Source organism: Balaenoptera acutorostrata, chromosome 8, assembly GCF_949987535.1.
Source record: "Balaenoptera acutorostrata chromosome 8, mBalAcu1.1, whole genome shotgun sequence".
Lineage (NCBI taxonomy): Eukaryota > Metazoa > Chordata > Mammalia > Artiodactyla > Balaenopteridae > Balaenoptera > Balaenoptera acutorostrata.
The window spans coordinates 95,249,016-95,271,173 of NC_080071.1; the positions used below are offsets into that span (position 1 = coordinate 95,249,016).

At 45.2% G+C, this 22,158-nt stretch overlaps 1 protein-coding gene and 1 pseudogene across 1 annotated transcript; one reads left to right on the forward strand and one right to left on the reverse strand.

Moving 5' to 3' along the window:
* Positions 1–958: 958 nt before the first annotated feature.
* On the reverse strand, positions 959–14,419 carry LOC103014169 (myosin-13-like). Its single transcript, XM_057551372.1, is given in 11 exon segments — positions 959–1,345; positions 1,684–1,745; positions 3,586–3,693; positions 3,796–3,894; positions 3,986–4,049; positions 5,464–5,556; positions 6,600–6,711; positions 7,517–7,544; positions 9,370–9,549; positions 9,608–9,755; positions 14,216–14,419. Coding segments are annotated over 11 exon segments (1,485 nt in total).
* Positions 11,020–13,030, forward strand: LOC103013883 (UBX domain-containing protein 4-like; annotated as a pseudogene).
* Positions 14,420–22,158: the final 7,739 nt, after the last annotated feature.

The window sequence follows — 22,158 nt, forward strand, 5'->3', positions numbered from 1 at the left end:
TTCTCTGCTTTTTTTGGGGCATGGTTTTGACCTGGTTCTTTTGAAAAGTAATGTACTCCCCAGTAATTTCAAGTGTATTAAAAAACTATAAGTAGCAGTACAAAATACACCACCTCACATAAACTACTCCAGTGTGTTTTATGCAGTACTGGGGTCCTCTCCCAGGGAACCAGCACATAAAGACCCAAAGACGAAATTTTATGGTTCCACCTTATAATCCTATCCACGGGCCCACTTCAACATTCACCATCTCCGCAACTCTATGGAAATGTCTTTTCCCATTCTGATCCAGTTTTCTTTCTCTGAAACCATTATTGAGACTTTCCCTCATTTTCAAAACCTTTATGGATTTAAAACACACGAGCTAAGTATGATCTGGGTGACCTTTTCTGCATGAGCTCTTTGACTTAGAATGTTTTCAGTGTTCATCCATGTTCTAACATGTATCATCAGTGCTTCATTCATTTTTTTCATTGTGATTAAAAGTAACATTTACCATTTAAACCATTTTGAGTATACAGTTCTGTGGCATTGACTACATTCACATTGTTGTACAAATATTCTCACCATCCATCTCCTGGACTGATTCATTTTCCCCATGGGAAAATCTGTATCAATGTCTCTACATTTTTGCCAAAATTTGTTATTTTTAATTCTCTTGATTATAGGCCTTCTAGTGTTTGTGGAGGGGTATGGCGTTGTGGTATTAATGTGCATCTCCATCGTGACTAACGATGTTTAACATCTCTTCAGGTGTTTGTTGACCATTTGTATGTCTTATCTGGAGAAGGGTCTTTTCAAGTCCTTTTTCCATTTAGAAAACTGGGTTGTGTGCGGGCGCCTGCAGCTCCGCCGCCCGAGCCGGGTCCCGGCAAGCGATCCTCCTGGCGGCGTTGGCCTCGCTGAGTCCAGCCTGGAGCGGTCTCCGCGCCGCAGGGGCCCGCGCGCCAGGGCATCGCTAGCGGCCTCGCAGGGGCGCCGCTTCCTGCCTCGCGCTGGCAGGAGAGGGGACGCCCGGCCCCAGGCGCCCGTGGCCGGAGCGCCGAGACCGTGCTGTGCCGCGCGGACGCGGCGCCGGCGGGGCGGGTCTCGCTCGGCATTGGCTGCGGCTCCCCTGAGCGCGCCGGCGGTCCGCGCGCCTCTCCCGGAAGTGGGCGTCCCGGCCGGAGCGCACCTGGCACGGGGCGTCCTCGGGGCTCCTCGCCGTTGGCCCCCGGCGAGCCGGCGCGGGTCCGGGGAGCCAGCGCGCGGCGGCCGGGAACGACGCCTCCCGTGGGTCCCTGGCACCCCAGCGGCATCCGAGCGCGGAGCGGAGGACCGCGGGCCGCAGGTAAGGGGACGGGGGCTCGTGGGGGTGGGTGGAGGAGGGAACCACGACTCACACCAGAGCCGTTCGGCACAGTCGCGGAGCCCCCTAACCTGGCGGCCGCAGGAAGGGCTCGCCTTTGAGTAGAGGCTTTGAGGACAGGCCCGAGCCTACCCCGTCCAATTTTACAAAACATCTGCTGGTGTAAAGCTCGCTCCCGCGCGGTTTTCCCAAGTAGCCAAGTGCCCCACGCGAGGTCTCTGCAAGGAGAACCTGAGAGGGCCCGTAGCCCTGAGAGACTTGCCCTTGGCTTATGGCAAGGCCAAGGGATTTATCCTGCATGGTGATTTCTCCTGCTGAGAACCCCCAAACCCCACTCTGGCCAGCTGGCCCAGCTCTGCTTCCTGTACGTCTCCAGCCCGGGCCGGCCCTTGGCCACCTGCTGGGATGGGAAAGGGAAGGGTCTCAGAACTGCACCTTAGAAACTTGCCAGGGGGCATGGATTGAAAAACATGGGGGCCATCCAGGCAGCAGAGAAGGGAGAAAGGCACTTTGCTGCCCTGTCATCGTGGAATCGGTGGAGCTTCTGCTGAGAGGGGCCTTTCCATGGGGACCCCATGCAGTGTGTTTGGTGTCTTGGAACTGAAGAATTAGAACCTGTACAATTTTCAAATTATGTGGTCCTTTAATTTAAAAACAAAACCCCCAGAACCTTTGCTTTATAAATTGAGGTCTGAAAATTGAAGGTCTGTTTTGTTTCCACTGTGACACTATATTAAGAAATGTGGATTTATTGAGAAAAGAGTCAGAATAAAGAAGGAAACAGAGAACTCAGAGGTACTGCTGTAGTTTGGCAAAGGCTGGGGGGAGTTAATTTGTCAATGCTGCTGGCTTTCAGTAGCCTGCAGCCATTCTCCTCCTGCGGCTGAGGGGGTATAAAGCTGTACTGGGTTGCTCTACTCTTCTTTTGTAGAATTCCAGCTCAGAGCCATCTCTTGATGTATAAGTATTTCGCAGACTAGGTTCCCAGGCAACTCCTGGAGGGCCAAGAGGGGTTACTTCCTTCATTATACCTGTCTGTTTGAATGAAAACCAGCAATGACATATTTTTCTTTAAATCTGGTTTATGGTCTATCATCCAAAAACCAGATTAGCTATTTCCTCACTCTCTCAATAGGCTCGAGTTCCTGGAAACTGAAACCTAGAGAGGGTGGAAGAGTGCCCGAGGGAGAACGGGAGAGCCTGCCGGGAACCGTGACTCCTGGGTTTTTAATGAGCTTCCTAAACAGCATGGTCATTAATTGGCAAGTGATGACCTTAAGGAGAAACTACTGGTGAAAATGTAAAAGCCTTTTGTTAACAATGTGCCCACCAGGTGCGCATCTTATGGAGTATTTTCATTGCATTTCCAACACCTGGGAGGGTGTTGGGCAGAGGGCAGGTGTTTAATAGATTTGTTGAATAAGTTCAATTACATACAATTATATCAATAGAAGGGTCAGCAACACTATGAGGTTAGGGTTAGGGTTAGGGCCAGGGGTCAGGGTCAGGGTCTTAGGGTTAGGGTTAAAAATGCAAGATCTGGGGTTGGGCAGATCTGGGTTCAGACCGTCGTTTACAAACTGTCTTCGTGCAAATCGTGTGTTTTTTTTTCTAAGACTCAGCTTCTACCTTTATGAAACGGGGGTAGCAGTGGTGCTGATCCCAGAGGTTTTGTTGAGGCAAAGCTCTTTTCTTAGTTCCTAGCATGCGTGAGTGCTCAATGCACTCAGTTAATATTATGGTTATTGACCCTGGAGATACTCCCCAAAGCTAAAGGCCAGAGGCCTGACAGGTGTGTTGAGGAGGTGGGTGCCTACTGTGAGCCCGAGGTGGCAGGTAGCCAGAGGAATGGAACGGCTGCTGCAGAGCGGGACTGTTTTCTCCTGCTTTAGACTTTTCTGTATTTTCTAGATTTTCTTAAAAGAACTATGTAGATGGTTTTGTACCCTGAAAACTTCCAACAAAAACTTTAAAAACCTTATCCCTGCAAACATTTACTCTAAAAAGCTGGAGAATGGAACTGAAGGCCTATTTTGGAGAACTTTCTGTATTCCCATTTCCTGGAATCTTCTGAAATGGAACCAAGTGGGGGAGGGGTGTGATCTGTACTAATTCTCTGAGCTCTTGGGTCTAATCACTGAGCATCCCTGCATCCCAGCTTCCTCCTGAGATCATGGGTACCTCTCAGTTCATAAGTTCAACAATTCCTTACTTAAGTAAATAAACACACAAAATACTTACATCAGTGGCCAACAGTTCCTCACTGTCATCAATACTGGCCACGGTGACCTCTCCTTGGCTCACAAAGGGGAAGTCAAAGGGGTTGGTTGAAATGAGAAGCAGGTCTGTGAAGCAGAAGGATCCCTTTAGCATCTTATGCACAACTGACTGAGTTTTTTTCCAATGTGATCGATTTGGAAGATGAGAATGATAACCAAGGAACTTACCCATAAGTTCTGGCTTCTTGTTTGACATGATTTGGTAACAAATATGATAGCCTCTCTCACGGGATAACTGAAATGCCACCCTGGATTTTTCTAAGAGATCTAAGATAACAAAAAACGATGTGATTTTAGGGTCCCCAGGAGATGCCTCTGTGGCCAAAGCCAAGGTGCCAGATAGAGTGTTTGGACTCACAGGTTTCACTGTCCGCTGACACCAGCTTTCCTGTGGCTGCAAAGTGAATGCGAAGGAACGTCCCCTGTCCAAAGACAGATGGAAAAACACAGTTATTTTCTTTCTATGGTGCTGTAGCCGGCTTCTGTTAGGTGCTACTGAGGATGGGTGGGCTGTGTAGGCTCACGGAGGAGGTGATGCCAGAAGCATGAGGACCTTCCTCCTCTCTGTTTGCTTGGCATCTGGTCCCCACGCCGGCTCAGCCAAGACTCAGGTAGTTCTGCCCAAAGCACCTGGCCCTGTTCCCACAGCTCTGGGGATGCCTGCAGGCTCCCTCTCAAGTCTATTTGGGACCACCTTACACCTGACTGTCTCCTTGGTCTTTATCCTGCTCAAACTCTTTGTAACACCTTTGAACTGATAACCTGGTTGGACTATCTGACTTCTTTTTTGCCTCTGGATGTTACTTCTGAGATTTCTTGCCTCAGTTTTCCTTACTACTTACTACATGCAAACCTAGCTCCCAGGCCAGGCCTCCTGGCTCCCCAAAGACCCACTCAGCACTTGGGTTCCCCCAATCTTGGGGAGTGAGGGGTGAAATTATATATAGTATATATGTGTGTGTGTATACTCCCTTCTTACATCATCTGCTTAATTGGTCGCTACCACTCTGTGAGCCAATTGGAGGGCAAAAATATTGCCTTGCTTGTTCACCCACAGACCCTGGAATGTAGTACATCCTCAGTAGTATTCTCAGTATTCTCTGAATGAAGCCTAAGAAGAGTTAATGAAGGACCAGTGTAGGTTTATGTGAATTATGTGTTCGCTCTTCAGGAGTTCTAGCTGCTGAATGCAAGTGCCTCTGGGTACTTGCTCTACTGGCCAGTGAAATTAGATAGGAGACTGGATACTTGTTTATTTGCCAGTGTCGGAAGTAAATGCCTCTTTGGTTGAGCTAATCCTAAGTGAAACATTGAAGGATGGGACATATCCTTCAGTATCTTCAGTTTCAACTTCTTCCCAATTTTTGAGCTCTGCTGCCTCCACCAGGTTTTCCCTCCTCCCAGCACCTCCTGACTTGGAGAAGGTCAGATCTGCTAACTAACTTCACTCTAAGGTTTTCATGGCTAATAAGTCAGTGGATACTGTTCAATGGACTTATGTATTTTAAAATGCTTCCACCTGAAGAGACGAATTTTAGCATAGAGAAGTCATTTTGTACTTGTGGAATTTGAATCTTGAATCCTTGTGACTTCAGGAGGCTCTGAGGTGATGCTGATTAGTTAGGGAAGGACAGCTAAATCTTCCTTCGGCTGGGAATAAGACAAAATGTTCTTTGAAGGGTTATCAGAATATCCCGGTTGGGCAGCTTGATCTGAAGCGCTTGGGGGTAGACTAAGGCCAGGTATATCCTAGTTTATGTGGCCATTTTTCATATTCAGCATTGGAGGAGAGGGTTTTCTTTCTGGGGGTCATTGACAATTGGACTGAGTCTTAACGAATCTCAAAGAGTTGTCATTCCTCACGGTCTTGGCATTTCCAAAGGCCTCCAGGAGGGGGTTGGCCTGGATGATCTGGTCTTCCAGGGTTCCCTAATAATAAGTGAGAAGAGGAAAAGAGAGGACTTTGGACGTCTTCCGAAGTAACTTCCCAGTGACTCAAAAGTGTGGATGCTCTGGGAAGGTCCCAGGGAGAGATGTCGCCCAGCTCAGGCTGGTGGCAGGTACAGTTGTGCTGAGTACCCACAGGCCCATCCCCACCCCACCCAAGGAGGCTTCAAGGTCCCATCGTAGAAGGAGTCTTAGCACAGCATCAAAGTGGCTTCTGGCCACACCAGATTCCAGGTTGGAGCCCTACCCGCTACCTCTCAATCTCCCAGATGGCCTTTTTTCTCTGATAACATTTTATTATAAATTATGGATTTGTAAAATATAGACCTCTGTTCCTGCATGCACCAGGACCCATTTATACAGATATTCGGGTTCAGAAGTAGAAACAGACTGTGAGCAATGAAAGTGACCCATATGATAGAAACAGTGGTTCTCAAAAAAATGTTTAAGTTGCATAAAATATTTTGTGAGAATTATTACGTAGAAATCCACTTATAGAAAGCAGAGTTTTCACCTTTCCCCCTTCCCCACATGATTGCTTGCCTTTCTGACTTCAGAGCTGTTTGGAAACTACTGTCCAGCCCAGTGGTTCTCAAAGTGTGATCCCTGGACAGGGCATGAGCAATGGGAACATGACAGAAATGCAACATGCCAGGATTTTGAATGTGAGACAGGAATTTCAGTGAGAAATTCTGGGCCTGGGGACCAGCAATCCGTTGTTAACAAACCCTCCTGGTGATTCTGACGTGCACTCCAGTTTGAGAACCACTGGCCTAAACCATTCCTTCGCCAAAGGAGGATGTGGAGTTGTTCAAGGTCACTCGGCTGTTGCTGATGGAGCTGGTGCTAGAGCCAGAGTCCACAAGGTGGAGCCATTTCCTGCCTTGCCCGGTAAACACCCCCTGGGGCAGGACCTCGTGCTGTGCATCTCTGCTGAGCACAAAGCCCTGCGGACACTTGGGGCTCACCTGGGGTTTCAGTTATACTCATTCCAGCAAGCCTTCCAGGTGCAGGAAGCTGCTCACCTGCATCTTGCTGGGCCGCTGCGCCTTCCTCTTCTCCCCAGTGACCGCAACTGCTGCAAAGTACTGGATCACACGCTTGGTGTTCACTGTCTTCCCAGCCCCGGATTCTCCGCTGTTGATTTAAAAGTAAGTGAGAGGGACTTCCCTGGTGGTCCAGTGGTAAAGAACCCGCCTTGCAATGCAAGGGACGCGGGTTCAATCCCTGGTCAGGGAACTAAGATCCCACATGCTGCGGGGCAACCGAGCCCGCACGCCATAACTACTGAGCTTGCGCACCTCAATTAGAGCCCACGTGCCACAAACTACAGAGCCCACGTGCTCTGGTGCCCGCGTGCCACAACTACAGAGCCCACGCACTCTGGAGCCTGTGTGCCACAACTAGAGAAGAGAAAACCCGCCTGCCACAACTAGAGAGAAGCCTGTACACCACAGCGAAGAGCCCGCGCGCCCCAACAAAAGATCCTGAGTGCTGCAACTAAGACCCGACGCACCCAAAAATAAATAAAATATAATAAAGTAAAATAAAATAAAATAAAGTGAGATACACAGACATAGAGAACAGACTTGTAATTGCCAAGGGGACCAAGGAAAGGGGGAATGGAGGACAAATGGATTGAGAGTTTGGGATGAGTAGATGCAAACTATTAGATATAGAATGCATAACCAACAAGGTCCTACTGCATTGCACAGGAAACTATATTCAATACCTTGTGATAAAACAAAATGGAAAAGAATATGAAAAGGAATATATATGTATAACTGAATCACTTTGCTGTACAGCAGACATTAATACAACATTGTAAATCAAGTATACTTCAATAAAATAATTTTTTTTTAAAAAGTAAGTGAGCTAAAGGAGAGCAAAAGGAATGGACAGCCCCTTCCAAGTCATCATGGCAACAACACAGGTTACTCACGCGATGAGGACGGACTGGTTGTCTCGATCTAGAAACGCAGAAGGAAGCAGGACAGAATAAATAAACAACATACAGGCAGGATATACAAATCAGGCAACATTGGGGGTAGACAGAGCCCATGAGCTCTAGTTCAGGCTTTGCCATTAACTAGTGGTGTGATGATTTGGGCATGTCGAATCTTCTTTGAGACAATTTGTGCAGATTTCCCAAATGCTGGATGTGTAACGTGGGCAGCATGGGAAATGAACGGTGAGTCCCACAGTGTGGAAGTTATTCGTGTTCACAGATCTTTACCTCCTCAATAGCACTTTCTTATCTCCCTTTTCAACAAAGAAAGCAAGTCTCAGACTTAGAACTTGTAAGAAGCCACAGCTTCTAGTTAGAATTTATGGACACTGATTTGTTGTCATTGCCTTTTTCTTTCACCTTTACTTTCTACTTGTGGACAGTGACCGTGATTTTCCATTTACAAGAGTGTTATAGGTTGACTTGTGTTCCCCCCAACAAACTAATATGTTGAGGCCCTAACTAACCCCCAGTACCTCAAAATGTGACCTTATTTGGAAATAGGGTCATTGCAGATGTAATTAGTGAAGATGAGGTCATACTGGAGTAGGTGGGCCCCTAATCCAATATGACTGGTGTCCTTATAAAAAGAGAAATTTGGAGACAGATGAGAACACAATGTGAAGATGAAAGTGCAGATCAAGGTGATGATTCTATAAGCCAAGGGATGGCAAGGATGGCCAGCAAACCACCGGAAGCTGGGAGAGTGGCCTGGACCACATTCTCCCTCTTGGCCCTCAGAGGGAACCAACCCTGCTGACACCTTGATCTCAGACTTCCAGGCTCCAGAGCTGTGACACAATGCATTTCTGTTGCTTAGGCCACCCAGTGTGTAGTACTTGGTTACGGCAGTCCTAAGAAACTAATACTAATAGTGATATTATTCTTCCTTTTTTAAAAAAATAGTTTTCCTCCAGATCAAAGGGCAGATTTGTTCGGTTCCTATTTTATTTTTATTTTTGGCCACGCCACGTGGCATGTGGGATCTTAGTTCCCTGACCAGGTATCGAATCCGTGTCCCCTGCAGTGGAAGCACAGAGTCTTAACCATTGGACCGCCAGGGAATTCCCTATTCTTCCTTTTTGAAATGGACGGAACTTCAGTCACTATAAGGAAAGATTTTAAATATGCAGAAATGGCCAGGATTGCGAATGTGACATTGGAATGGCTGAAGTTTGGGCAACATTGTCCTGGATGACTTTTAAGCATCTTCAGATCTCAGATGCTTGCTTCTACTTCTTCTCTCTGCACCAAGTCAAATCAGGTGAAAGCTGAACAGACCGAAGTGATGTTAGGCATGACAAGGGTGACAGTATTACCACATCTCTGCTATTTCATCTGCTATTCTGGAAATTTAAGGAGGAGAAAGAGGGAGCCTGAGAAAACAGGTGAAGGGAAGTTGCTGTGCCCATTTCTCCAACTTTGCATTCCTAAGTGGCTACTAATATAGTCTCTCTTCCAAGTGTGCTCCTGTTGGGGGTTTCTTTGGAGGTGGGGGCAGCGCATCTCCTTGTGCTTCACATCCACCCCCAGAGAAGCATGTACTTAGTGTGGCTTCAGTCCCAAGCTCTGGCTTAAGAACCGTGACTGGTAATGGAGGATACTGCGCCCCTGGCTTTCCATCCTGACATCCTCTGAATCTACTGAGGTCACTTTGGTCATTGCACCGTTTGGATGAGCAAAGCCTGTGAAGGGCTCGAGTAATTAACTAAGAACCAGTGCAGTTAAAGGACTTGAATACTTCACTAAAACTATTTTTTAAAATATGGATTAAAGAAATTACTCACCAGTCAACATGAACTGATAGGCGTTGTCAGAGATGGAGAAGATGTGGGGCGGGGCCTCCTGGTGCTTTTTGCCTCTGTGGGCCGTCACCACCTCAGGGTTGTACACCGGCAGCCACTGGTAGGGGTTGATGGTGACACAGAAGAGGCCTGAGTAGGTCTGAGAAGATCAGAAAATTCAACCTATGGATCTTGACTTTACTAAGAGAAGGAAATGGAATAAAGAGAGGTTGAAGGGTACTCAGGTAGATCATCCAGGCTGCGTAACGCTCTTTGAGGTTGTACAGCACTCCTGGCTCGTGTAGGTGGGTCATCATGGCCATGTCCTCGATCTTGTCAAATTTGGGAGGGTTCATGGGGAAGACTTGGTCACTGTTCGGAGTGAGTGTCTGGATATTGAGAGGAAAAATCACATGATGAGTGGGAGAGCCGATGTGGTGACCTACCAGTGGGGTGAACATGGTGAGATATTGTGGTGAGATTACCCCATTACCGTGCTTAACTTTATGGATCATTTCTGTGCCCAGAGATGATCCGTAAATAACTGTTCTTGATAAATCTAAGACTGGTCAAACTGTATAACCAATTCTGGTCTGATGCCCCCAAGTCCGCATGCCATTCTGTGTGCCAGAAGAGGGTTACAGGTGTGCAAAGCTATAGAGCCCTTCAGCCTCAGGGTGGCCAGGTGGAACTCAGGCTGGCCAAGGCCACAGCAGCTTGCCTCTGTTTACCCCATTTGCTATGAGTGCTGCAATGAGATCACGCTTGGAAGATCGGGAAAAACTCTTCCAGTGTATTCTGTAAATCTCCACCTCAATACCTCTGCTCACGTGGGTCCCTTTGTCTGGAATATATCTACATTGGAATTACATCTAGCAAGCTTCAAAGCTCTTCTGAAGTACCACCTCTTCCATGACCTGTTTCTGCTCTCCCCTGTCTTTTCAAGGCTTCCAGAATTCCCTGCACCGCTGCCCTAATAGTTAAAACATTTGGACTTGAAGCATGGTCCATGCCTGAACAATATTTTGAGACTATTACCTAATTTTCCCCTCTCTGTTTTCCCTCCCCTTGAAGCATACAACTGGCACTCCATTACTCAGGAAAGGTAGAAAATAGGGCATAAAAGCGAGAGAGCCTGTAAGCCTTTCTAGCATTTGTTTTCCAAAAGCCTGAATCCTCAGAAGAGCTTTGAGGGTTTTACCGAAAAGATAAAAGGGAGGAGATGTGTTGATATAGACCAAATCTCTTGAGGAAAGGAAGCCCTTCTGCCCCACCGCCCTAAACTAGAGAGAGAGGGACATCCAAAATAGCATAAGGAAGATGGAAAAATCTGTGTGTCCTGAAGGTTCAGAAACTGGGGCGCTCCTTCCACTTCCGGGACTGCAGGGCCTGCGGTCTCCTGGGCTCCCGCACGCACCGACTTGCCATCGAGACAAAGGACGGGGCGCGCTGCCAATGGCGACGCGTGGCGTCATGCGTCGCGGGGCGCGCCTCGGCCTGCGCGCTTGCACGCGTCCTGGGAGCCGCTGACGGGTCTGCGCGCCGGTGCGGAGCCGGAGGCCGGCCGCGGGGGCCCAACGACGGAGAGGGCGGGGCCGGCTCCGGGACCGAGGTGGCAACACGCCGAGCGAGCGCCTGTGCCCGAGGGCAGCGATGCTGGGGTTCCAGGGCGCCATTCCGGCCGCCACCGCGTCGGCCGAGAGGAGCGGCGCGGTCTTCGTGGCAGGTGATGATGAACAGGCTACACAGACGGCTGCAAGTTGGGAAGATGAGCAAGTGACAGAAGCATCTTCAAACGGTTTTGTTGCTGTGAAAATCGATACCAAAAGTGAAGCCTGCCTACAGTTTTCACAGATCTATCCTGTAGTGTGTGTTCCATCCAGTTTCTTTATTGGAGACAGTGGAATTCCCTTGGAAGTAATAGCAGGAAGTGTTCCTGCAGATGAACTTGTTACCAGAATCCACAGAGTCCGGCAGATGCACTCGTTAAAAGGTGAAATATCAGTGGCAAATAGTGGCCAGTGAGAAAGTTCAGTCTCTACTCCATCCACCTCATTTGATCAGAACAACACTTCTGAAAACTGTCAGTCCAGAAATGTAGAGCTCTGTGAGACACCACCCACTTCTGACACAAAGTCAGATTCTGCAACAGGAGGAGAAATTTCAGGCCAGGCCACTGTGTCTCCAGAGCCTGGTGGATGTTCAAATCAGAGACCTACAGAGGAGCTCACCGTCAGAGTGGAAAGACTAACCAAAAAACTTGAAGAAAAGAGAGAAGAGAAAAGGAAAGAGGAAGAACAGAGAGAGATTAAGGAGGAAATTGAGAGGAGGAAAACTGGAAAAGAAATGTTGGATTATAAAAGAAAGCAAGAAGAAGAATTAACAAAAAGAATGTTAGAGGAAAGGAACAGAGAAAAGGCAGAAGATAGGGCAGCTCGAGAGCCTATAAAACAGAAGATTGCACTGGACCGTGCAGAGAGAGCTGCTCGTTTTGCAAAGACAAAGGAAGAAGTAGAAGCTGCTAAAGCTGCTGCCCTGCCGGCCAAACAGGCAGAAATGGAAGTCAAGAGAGACTCTTCCACAAAAGAAAGAAACAATGTTGCGAGAATTCAATTCCGTCTTCCTGATGGTTCTTCCTTCACAAATCAGTTCCCTTCTGATGCTCCTCTAGAAGAAGCAAGGCAGTTTGCTGCACAGACTGTTGGCAACACTTACGGTAATTTTTCATTAGCAACAATGTTTCCCAGGAGGGAATTTACCAAAGAAGATTATAAAAAGAAATTACTGGATTTGGAACTTGCCCCAAGTGCTTCAGTGGTACTGTTGCCAGCAGGAAGACCAACTACATCCATGGTACATTCTTCCAGTGGCGACTTTTGGACATTCTTGGGGACAGTCCTTTACCCATTCCTTGCCATCTGGAGATTGATCAGCAACTTCTTATTTAGTAATCCTCCTCCTGCACAGACCTCGGTGAGAGCAGCATCATTGGAATCCTCAAACCTTGCATCCTCTAGCAACTCAGAAAAAAGGGAACCAGTCAGAAAAAGAGTGCTGGAGAAACGGGGGGAAGACTTGAAAAAGGAGGGCAAGATATACAGATTGAGGGCTCAAGACGATGGTGAAGATGAAAACAACACTTGGAATGGAAATTCTACTCAACAGATGTAGTGTGACAAGGACAATATGTGCAGTAATCATTGTTTCTCTTATGATTTAATTCAACTAAAATTCTACTGGAGAAGTGGGACTGCTTTATGTTTTCCAACTCATCTACAAAGTGTCTCTTTATTCCTGCTTAGTGGGTTAAAGTTGTTTAACCTCAGATAAGTCAAGAGATAAAATAACTGGCTGCTAGGTCCTTGTATATGGTAACCAACTGCTAGAAGCCTAAAATAGCAAAAGGTCTGCGACAGCCTCCCTTTATCAGCTTTCTTGTTTAGTATTTCATATGCCCATTAGCCCTGTGCTCTCAGATGATATGTTTTGTTTAGGGCTGTTTTGCTCCAGAACTCCTCAGCCCACACAAAGTAACTGGTGTGTCACTGAATAATTTGATCTTGAGTCAGAGCGTTTTAACTAGCCAATCAGATGATAATTTGGGTTTAACTTTTCTCTTCTTGCTCATCAGCTGCAAGCAAAATCTTGTAGTTTTTAATCTTACTTAAACACTGGATAAAATAATCTTTTCCAAAAAAAAAAAAATAAACTGGGGCTTGTTTCTTAGCAACCCTTCAGGGGGGCAGTGACACCCCATGTGGTATTACTGAAAATGTGGCATGGCTCTGGGGAGGGGACCCCAATAGTAACTCCAGAAAATTTATTTCCGGCCCTGTGAAAAGAGGCTGACACCAGAGGTTAAGTTTAATAATAACAATCATCATCATCATCATCGTCATCGTCATCTGTCTTGTATGCTTGAATTTGTGAACTGCGATTCATACCTACCATGTATTCTTTTTTTAAAAAATTATTTTATTTATTTATTTTTGGCTGCGTTGGGTCTTCCTTACTGCGCACGGGCTTTTCTCTAGTTGTGGCGAGTGGGGGCTACTCTTCGTTGCGGTGCACGGTCTTCTCATTGTCATGGCTTCTCTTGTTGCAGAGCACAGGCTCTAGGCACACGGGCTTCAGTAGTTGTGGCACACGGGCTGAGTAGTTGTGGCTCGCGGGCTCTAGAGTGCAGGCTCAGTAGTTGTGGCGCACGGGCTTAGTTGCTCCGCGGCACGTGGGATCTTCTGGGACCGGGGATTGACCCCGTGTCCCCTGCATCGGCAGGCGGATTCTTAACCTCTGTGCCACCAGGGAAGTCCCCATACCCACCATGTACTCTTGATTCCTACACTAGATGATAAACTTTGGGGAAGCGGGACTGAGATTTGCTCATATTTGCAGAGTGATAGACACTGTGACCTAGACATGCTGCGTGTCCAGTAAGGATTGAATTGAATGGTGCTCTGTAATTCTCTGCATTAAATTAGGCATTGCCTCTGGAGCTCCCTCTGTAAGTCACTCTGCAGCCTAGAGAGTTCTATTTGGTGTATTCGCCCATTCAGGAGCAATCTGTATCAATCTCTCCCTTAAACAGTCCAAACTCTTCCACCACCACCTTCCCCTTTCTCCAAAGCAAACATCATACAAACTCTCAGAGCCCAAGTCCTGGAAGGAAAGAGCCAGAGGAACGGTGTGCGCCATGGCAGTGTTTCCCTGCGGCGTCACTCCGCGTAGATCAATGTGAGTCTTGTTCTAGCTTCAGACTCCTATGGGCCAGCGTGCAATTTCCACCATTCTACTCCAAAGGCAAAGGGGGATGCCCATGTTAGCAAGGACATCTGAGGTCAACACTTACCCGGTTGTCGAGGGTCTCGACTGTGACTTTGTCATTTTCCTTGCTCTGGATCATACCTTTCACATAAAATTCCTTATCATCCACTGCAAAGCAAGCTTTCTTAGAATCAAATGGGCGATTTTGAGCCTCGATTCTCTCCTTCTCTGATTTCCACAGGTAGGGAGCTGCTTGTCCAAAAATGGCCATCTCTGCATCAGAGCTCATGACTGCAGGGGCTGGGAAGACCAGGGCTGCTGAGTCTGGAGCTTTGGGGAGCTCCATCCTGTTATTTCCATTCAGACAGGGGGCCAGATTCAAAAGTTCCTGGGATTAACCTACGTTCTGAGGAATCCAGGACCTGGTATAGGGGCCTAGAGTGGGCAAGTGGGGGTGAGCTAAAGGAGATATTTTACTCCAAGAAAAAAGTTTGAGGGGACATCTCTTAGTCCAGCTCCAGGTGTGGAAGTCTAAACCAATTAGAGGAAGCCAAGCTGAGCCTAATAAAGGAGGCCTCAGAAAATACTTCCTTAATTACACATCACATTTGAGCCTCATGATCTCGGTGTCATTCCCAAATCTTAAGGGTGTCTGAAAAGAATTACTGGAATGTTGATAATTCCTAGTAGAAAGTTCAGATAGCCCAGTGAAAAGTAATGACTTGAACATAAAGTACTGCCACACTTGTTTAGCCAATTACAGGCAACAAGGTGATAGGAGACATTATGGCCTAGTGCAATGGTTCCAAACTTTAATATGCACCAGAATTACCTGCAGAGCTTGTTAAAACACAGATTTCTGGGCCTCACCCCCAGAGCTTCTGATTCAGTAGGTATGGGATGGGGCCTGAGAATATGCATTTCTAACAAGTTCTTAGGCAATGCTGGTGGTACATTCATCAGCTGATGGTGAATTCATCATTGTGGTCCAGGGACCACACTCTGAGAACTGCTGGTGTAGGGCCTTCTGACTCCAAGAGTGGTCCTTGAACATGTTGCATCAGCATCACCGAGGAGTTGTTAGACATTCAGAATCTCAGAACCACCCCGCATTACAAAACCAGAATCTGCACTTTAACAAGATCTCCAGGTGATTTCTAGGCATAGTAGAGTTGAGAAGTACTGGGCTTAAGGCAGGGGTCTCCAAACTTTAGTTATGTGTAGCAGTGTCGGGGTGTGACAAACAGTGTTTAATTAAATAAATGCTTTAGAACTCACTGCTTAGCGTGTGTGTGTGTGTGTGCATGTGCGTGTATGGTGTGTTTATGTATCTTTCTGCCTCTCTCTCTCTGTCCACCCTCCCGCTCATCGCCCCCCCCCGTCACTTCTTTCCAAACCATCCCCTTTCACAGACCTTCTCTTTATGTGTTTTCCTTGCTTAGAAGCTAGAAAATTTGGCTTAAAGTCCCGGCACTGAACTTGGTCAAACCACTTAACTTCTTTGGGCCACTAATTTCACTTAAAATGAAGAAGCAAGCCTAGCTCATTTCTAAGGCCCCTGCAGGTTGTCTGACTTTTCTGGTTCCTTTTCCTCATCTGCATTTGCTTTTCCTGTTCCCTCTGGACCTCTTCCCGTATCCTTCCTGACCCTCTACTTCTTTTCCCCACAACTCTTCCCCTTCTCCCTTTCTTTCTCTGCTTTTTCTTTTCCATACATTCTTCTGTATGTGACCATAAAATGGAGTTCAATTACACACATGTATCCCCATATCTCTCTTAAGAAATAGGTCATATGTTTTGAATAAAGCCTTTTATGTTTCCTATTAAAAGTGGGAAAATTGAACATTTTATGGTTGTCTCTTGGAACTTCCCCCGCCCTCAATCTTACACTTTATGAAATTACTCTTCATTGGTAACTGACTGTTGTTTCAATATCCCTCCTTGAGATTCTGGGGGGATCTAGTCCTACAGAAAGAGGAGCAACTGCTTCCCTCTGGATCTTATTCAGGATAAGTTGCATTTCGATTTTACTTTGGCCAGCGGCTCTGCTGAACCATCTGTGTGCTCGTGGTTAAGTTTTCATAGTTAAGAGATTGGAACTCAATATAGCACCGCAAAGAGGACCTCTGGCTTGCAGGCTTCATGCGGTTTAAATGTTCTCAGTTACTGCCTGGTGGAGAGGAAGAATTCATCCATATTGTTTCCTCATCTGTGAAGATAGTCCCTACTTTTGTGGCTTAAGTGAGTTTTACGACAGCAGCAGTTCTCAAACTTTGTTTTCTCAGAACCTCTTCACACTCTTAAAAACCATTGAGAACCCAGTGAGTTTGGTTTATGCAGGTCATATCTACCAATATTTATGGTATTAGAAGTCAAAATTGAGAAAATCTAATTCATTTACAGTTCCTATCAAATTCATTGCATGTTAACATTAATGACATATTTTTATGAAAATGACTATATTTTCCAAAACAAAAAAATTAGTGGCAAGAGTACCATTGTTTTTCATTTTTGCAACTCACTTTAATGTCTGCTGAGTAGAAGATGGATGGATTTTCATGCCTGCTTCTGTATTCTGTCTGTTGCTGTATGGTTTTTTGTTTTTTGTTTTTGTTTGTTTATTGGTTAAAGTAGATATAGAAAATCTTTCACAGATATATAATTTGGAAAAGGAAAGAGTATTTTAATTGCCCTTTCAAATAATTGCGGATATTCTTTTTTTTTTTTTTTTTTTTTTTTTTTTTTTAATGAGGATCTTGAATCAGATGCGTATGTTTGATTGATTGATTGATTGATTGATTTTGGCTGTGTTGGGTCTTCGTTTCTGTGCGAGGGCTTTCTCCAGTTGTGGCAAGCGGGGGCCACTCTTCATCGCGATGCGCGGGCCTCTCTCGTTGCGGAGCACAGGCTCCAGACGCGCAGGCTCAGCAGTTGTGGCTCACAGGCCCAGCCGCTCTGCGGCATGTGGGATCTTCCCAGGCCAGGGCTCGAACCCGTGTCCCCTGCATTAGCAGGCAGATTCTCAACCACTGCGCCACCAGGGAAGCCCCGCGGATATTCTTTTTAGATACTATACCAAAACTTGACACGTGGTAGTTTCTGTGGTAGTTCCTTAAAGGCTAGTTGCAATGTGGAATCTGAAACCATATCAACAAACATTATGATCTGTTGGTCTGTGTTGAACTTTGAATGAAACTTTTACCCATGTGTAAACATCATACATTGATCATTTGGAAAATATTGTTCACTGAATTATACAGAACTTCCAAATATTGGCACGTTTCATTATACAGTATAAAAAATCACAATCATTAATATCAGTGCTGATCTCATTAGAAAATTCAAATATTAGGACGTTGTCAAGCTAATGATAGTAGATACAAGTCTTCCAAAATTTTAATTTTTGCTTGAAAACTCAACTATATCATTAGTAAAAATTACTGTCAGTAGTTTTCCTTGAAAGGATAAACACACTTCACTGCTGTTTGAGAAACTGTGTGCCAGATATACAAGTCTGAGAAACAATAGTTTGTCCGCTAGTCATTCTTTCAAGTAAAAATGGTGCTTCATGAATCAAGTGGCTGGTTCATCTTGCAACTCAGACAACTGCACATGTGTTTTTCTTTGAGACAAATGTCAAAGTCCAGTGTGCAAAAGGAGTGCTTTTCATGGACTTCCTGTTTGATCATGTAGAATATTATAAAGATGTGGATAAAATTGAGATGTAATCAAATTAATACTCTCCACTGCTGCAAATTTTAGGTCATTTTTCAATGAAGCTGGCTTTTTAAAAAATTATTTATTTATTTATATTTATTTTTGGCTGCGTTGGGTCTTTGCTGCTGCATGCAGGCTTTCTCTAGTTGCGGCGAGCGCTACTCTTCGTTGTGGTGCGCGGGCTTCTAATTGCGGTGGCTTCTCTTGTTGCGGAGCACGGGCTCTAGGCGTGCGGGCTTCGGTAGTTGTGGCACACGGGCTCAGTGGTTGTGGCTCACGGGCTTAGTTGCTCCGCAGCATGTGGGATCTTCCCGGACCAGGGCTCGAACCCGTGTCCCCTGCATTGGCAGGTGGATTCTTAGCCACTGTGCCACCAGGGAAGTCCTGAAGCTGGCTTTTTAAATTAAAAAAAAAATTCTTTTTCACTGTCAGTGTCTGGCTGTGAAGAATACTATGACTGTTAGTACAGCTTGGTGCCACGTCTTGATTTGTAATAAAGTGTCAGATCGTCTATCCATCCTTGCTTTTGTATCATTAAGTCAACACAGTGAAGAAAGCACATGGCATCTGGGTATTATGAAAATTGTTTTGACCTCATGTACCTCTTGAAAAGTTCTTAGGAATCTCCAAGGATCCATGGGCCACAGTTTGAGAATGGTTGCACTATAGTGTGAGGGAATCTCATCAGGCTGCAAGTGTATCATCTGATGTCATTTAGCTTGACTTAGTGTTCAGCCTGCTACCCAAAGTGTTGAAAGTTGATCCACATCAAAATCATCTGCAACAGAATCTCTGTGGTTGGGACTGAGGAAACTGAATTGTTCTCAAGGGCCTCAAAGACAGTGATGTTTGGGAGCATTATTTTGCTTTTATAAAGCCACTCTTTCCAAAACCATGGCATAGTCCCAATGGTCAAATACAAAATGATTTTAGGCAACTCTTTCTTAATTTTAATAGTTATATTAAAGTCTATTACCTTATTTTAGCAAAATGTAAGATGCCATCGATTGTAAGATAACCTATTTTGTGTCCCACTAATAAAGGAAAACACCCTGCTAATTACAGTACTCCTTTCATTGATTATAAGATGCATCCCAAGTTTAGAGATAATATTTTGGGAAAATGTGAAGAAAGTTAGAATAAAATAGAATAATATGTGCTAACGACTTAGAGACAGTGAAGTATCTGTTTATAGTAGTGATATAAAGCAGTGTTTCTCAAACTTTGGTGGGCATAGGAATCCAACTGGGAATCTTGTTGAAATAGATATTCTGATTCAGCAGATCTGGAGTAGAGTTTGAGATTTTGAATATCTAAATGTCTCAGCTGATGCTGAGATAGACGGTCCAGACTTTCATAGCAAGCATATAGGGTAACTTTGAAAAACACATCTAAGAAGAAAAAGGAATCAAGGTAAATCAAAATATTAAGTGAATTAGCAGTACTGGTCTTAAATGGGTATTGCAAAATTTGTGATAGTAGTATAAGAATGAAGTCTGAAGTTGGGGAAAGACTACAATGACTCATGGTCAAACTATACCTTTAGGTCTCTTAGAAAAACAAGACTTTCCGTCTGGGATTCAAGTCACTGCGTGTGTTGAGGTGAAGATTTTTCTTCTTCCACCCACAGCTCTAACCATGACTCAGAATCCAGTATCTCCTACTTTTACTGCCTAGATGATGCATGAGTTGTCTCAGCGATATTCTTGCAGATGTGTTGTCCAGCCTACTCAAATGCCTTCAAGATGACTTTTTTCCCTTTTGAAAATTTTGGAAAATCATTTGGGGTAGTTTCTGCAGGCCAAAGATACTTCTTGCTTTAAACTGAAATCTGGCTCTCTGTGACTTCAGGATGTTTGATCCTCCTTTCGGCTCTTGGTAACAACAGAAAGAGTTCAAACCTTCTCCCCACAAGACAACTCTTCACCCATTTGATGGCTGCTCTGGGTTCTCCTTAGCTTTTTTTTTTAATGTGGACCATTTTTCAAGTCTTTATTGAATTTGTTACAGTATTGCTTCTGTTTTATGTTTTGGTTTTTTGGCTGCAAGGCATGTAGGATCTTAGCTCCCCGACCAGGGATTGAGCCTGGAAGGCGAAGTCTTAACCACTGGACCTCCAGGGAAGTCCCTCCTTAGCTTTTTCTTTTCCAGGCTAAGTAGCCCCAGTGCTGTCTTCATCTGTTTCTTCCGTGATGTGCTTCTGCATCTCCTTTACCATCACAGTGAGCTCACTCCTGTTAATCTCTTAAGTGTGACATCCAGACCACATGTTGTCCTCCATCAGCATGTGCCCTCACCTCTCCTGACCTAGGTGTCATGCCCGAGGTGGTGACTGCCCTCTGGCAGCCTCCTCACACCGATGGCTCACAACTCACTGTCAAGCAAAGCCCCTCAACGCACGCTGTGTGCGTCCGGTTGCTAAGTCAGATCTTGTCCCCATATTTATACAACTGTACTCTGGGACCCAGGGCTAAAACCATGTATTCTTGGCTGATAAAACTTTCCCTTGTTAGGTCTCATCCAACTCTCTTGGCATGACTCATGGTGTCCCTGGAAACTCTACCCCCAGAAAGTCCCCTAATTATCTGCTTCTTGGTTTTGAGAGCTTGACCTGCTTCCAGCCCTACACAGCTGTGTCCCTCCAACCATCCCCTCTGTCCCTGTCTTTAGGGGTCTTCCAATGGGGAAGGCCATCCCAGTCTTCCTGACCTCCAGCACCACCTGAGTGCTCCCCAACCCCTCTTACTGCTCTCAGTGCGCTATGACACTGCTCTCAACTTTCAGCCCTCTCCTGGGAACTTCTCAGCTACTGCATCTTGTCAGCAATGGTGTGGTCATGACTTAATTATACTTTGGTTTCCTTGGTCCTAATTCATCTAGAATTACTTCCAATAAACACAAATCTTGAGGTGGGGGAGTAATTTTTTTTATTACTACAGTGGACATAGGTTTGAATCCATTTCTCCTTATTCTCTCAGCATCATTTGTGAGTAAAGACACAGCTGAGGGGATTCACGGGTGCGGCCTCTGCTCAAAACACAGCAAAGTTAGACTTGTGTGAAGACTGAATCTTGAGCCTACGAACATCATGTTTGGGGCCAACCTAAGTATATTGACCTGGAGCTTGTGTGTCAAAGTTCTGCAGTGTGTTTTATTCCTGTTAGTGTGATGAGCAAATTTGGGAAGCCCTGCTTCCTTAGCTGCATATTTTGTAATCTGCCTTTAGAAATATTTAAGTAATGGATTTTAATTTCATCAGTTTCAGATTCCTATGAGTGTGGCAAGAATGAGAATGTGTAAAACACTGTTTGCTAATTTCAATTATTGTATTCCCAATCAAGATGAAAGTGACTCTTACCTTCTTGGTTTCCAAAGCAATGGTTAGTGTCCTTCAGGAATGAAGTGGCTTCTGAGAGAGTGATTCCAGAAATCAAAACTAAACAAAACAAAGAACAAATGAACTATGAAGAGTTTAAATAAATCTAGAAATTGTACTTTTCTAAGTTTAGCTACATTTAAATAGTACACAGTGGATGGTGTGGGATGGAAATACATTTTCCATTTTTCCCTTTGGTTAAATCATCATTCTTTAAATAATTGGGTAATTACAGCACTGATTAACATTTTTTTTGAGTATCTTCTGTGTGTGCAAAGTACCATGTGAGCTCCTTAAGGGGGTATAAAAAAGGATAAAGACAGTCTCTACCCTAAAGGAATGCAAAATTTAGGAACAGTTAAGAGAAATGCTCAAATAAATCTTTGAACAAGGAAGAATAATACAAATTCTGTAAGCGTCTAAATGAAGTGTTATGGGGACTTAGAGAGATGATGCTTCCGGCTGAGGGTAGGGGGCCGTGAGGGGTCAAAAAAGAAAGGAAGGAGGGAGGGGGATGATCCGGATTGTAACTTGGATGCTTTTAGACCAGAAGTTGAATTCTTTGGCAATGAGAGAAAAGTTGTGAATTATGGGCAAGACTTCTTTAAGAGGTCTAGGAAGGGCACTCTCTTAAATATCCTATATTCTCTTGGAGAAGATGAAGGTAGGGTAGCTGATAACTTACTTGGGCCTAAGGAATCTCAGTCCAGAAGTTTATAACCTACATGAAGATCTCAGGATACCATAAGAGTCTGAATAATTTTCAATATCAAATTTAACTTAAACTTCCCATTTACCACACAGTACTTTTATGGAACCTGGGGAACATGTCGTGAAATACCATTTAGGCAGGAAGAGACATTTCAACACTTGCTTTCCTACTTTGGTCGCGTACTCTTGGCCTCTTCCTTTTATGAGTCTCTAATAATCTCCAG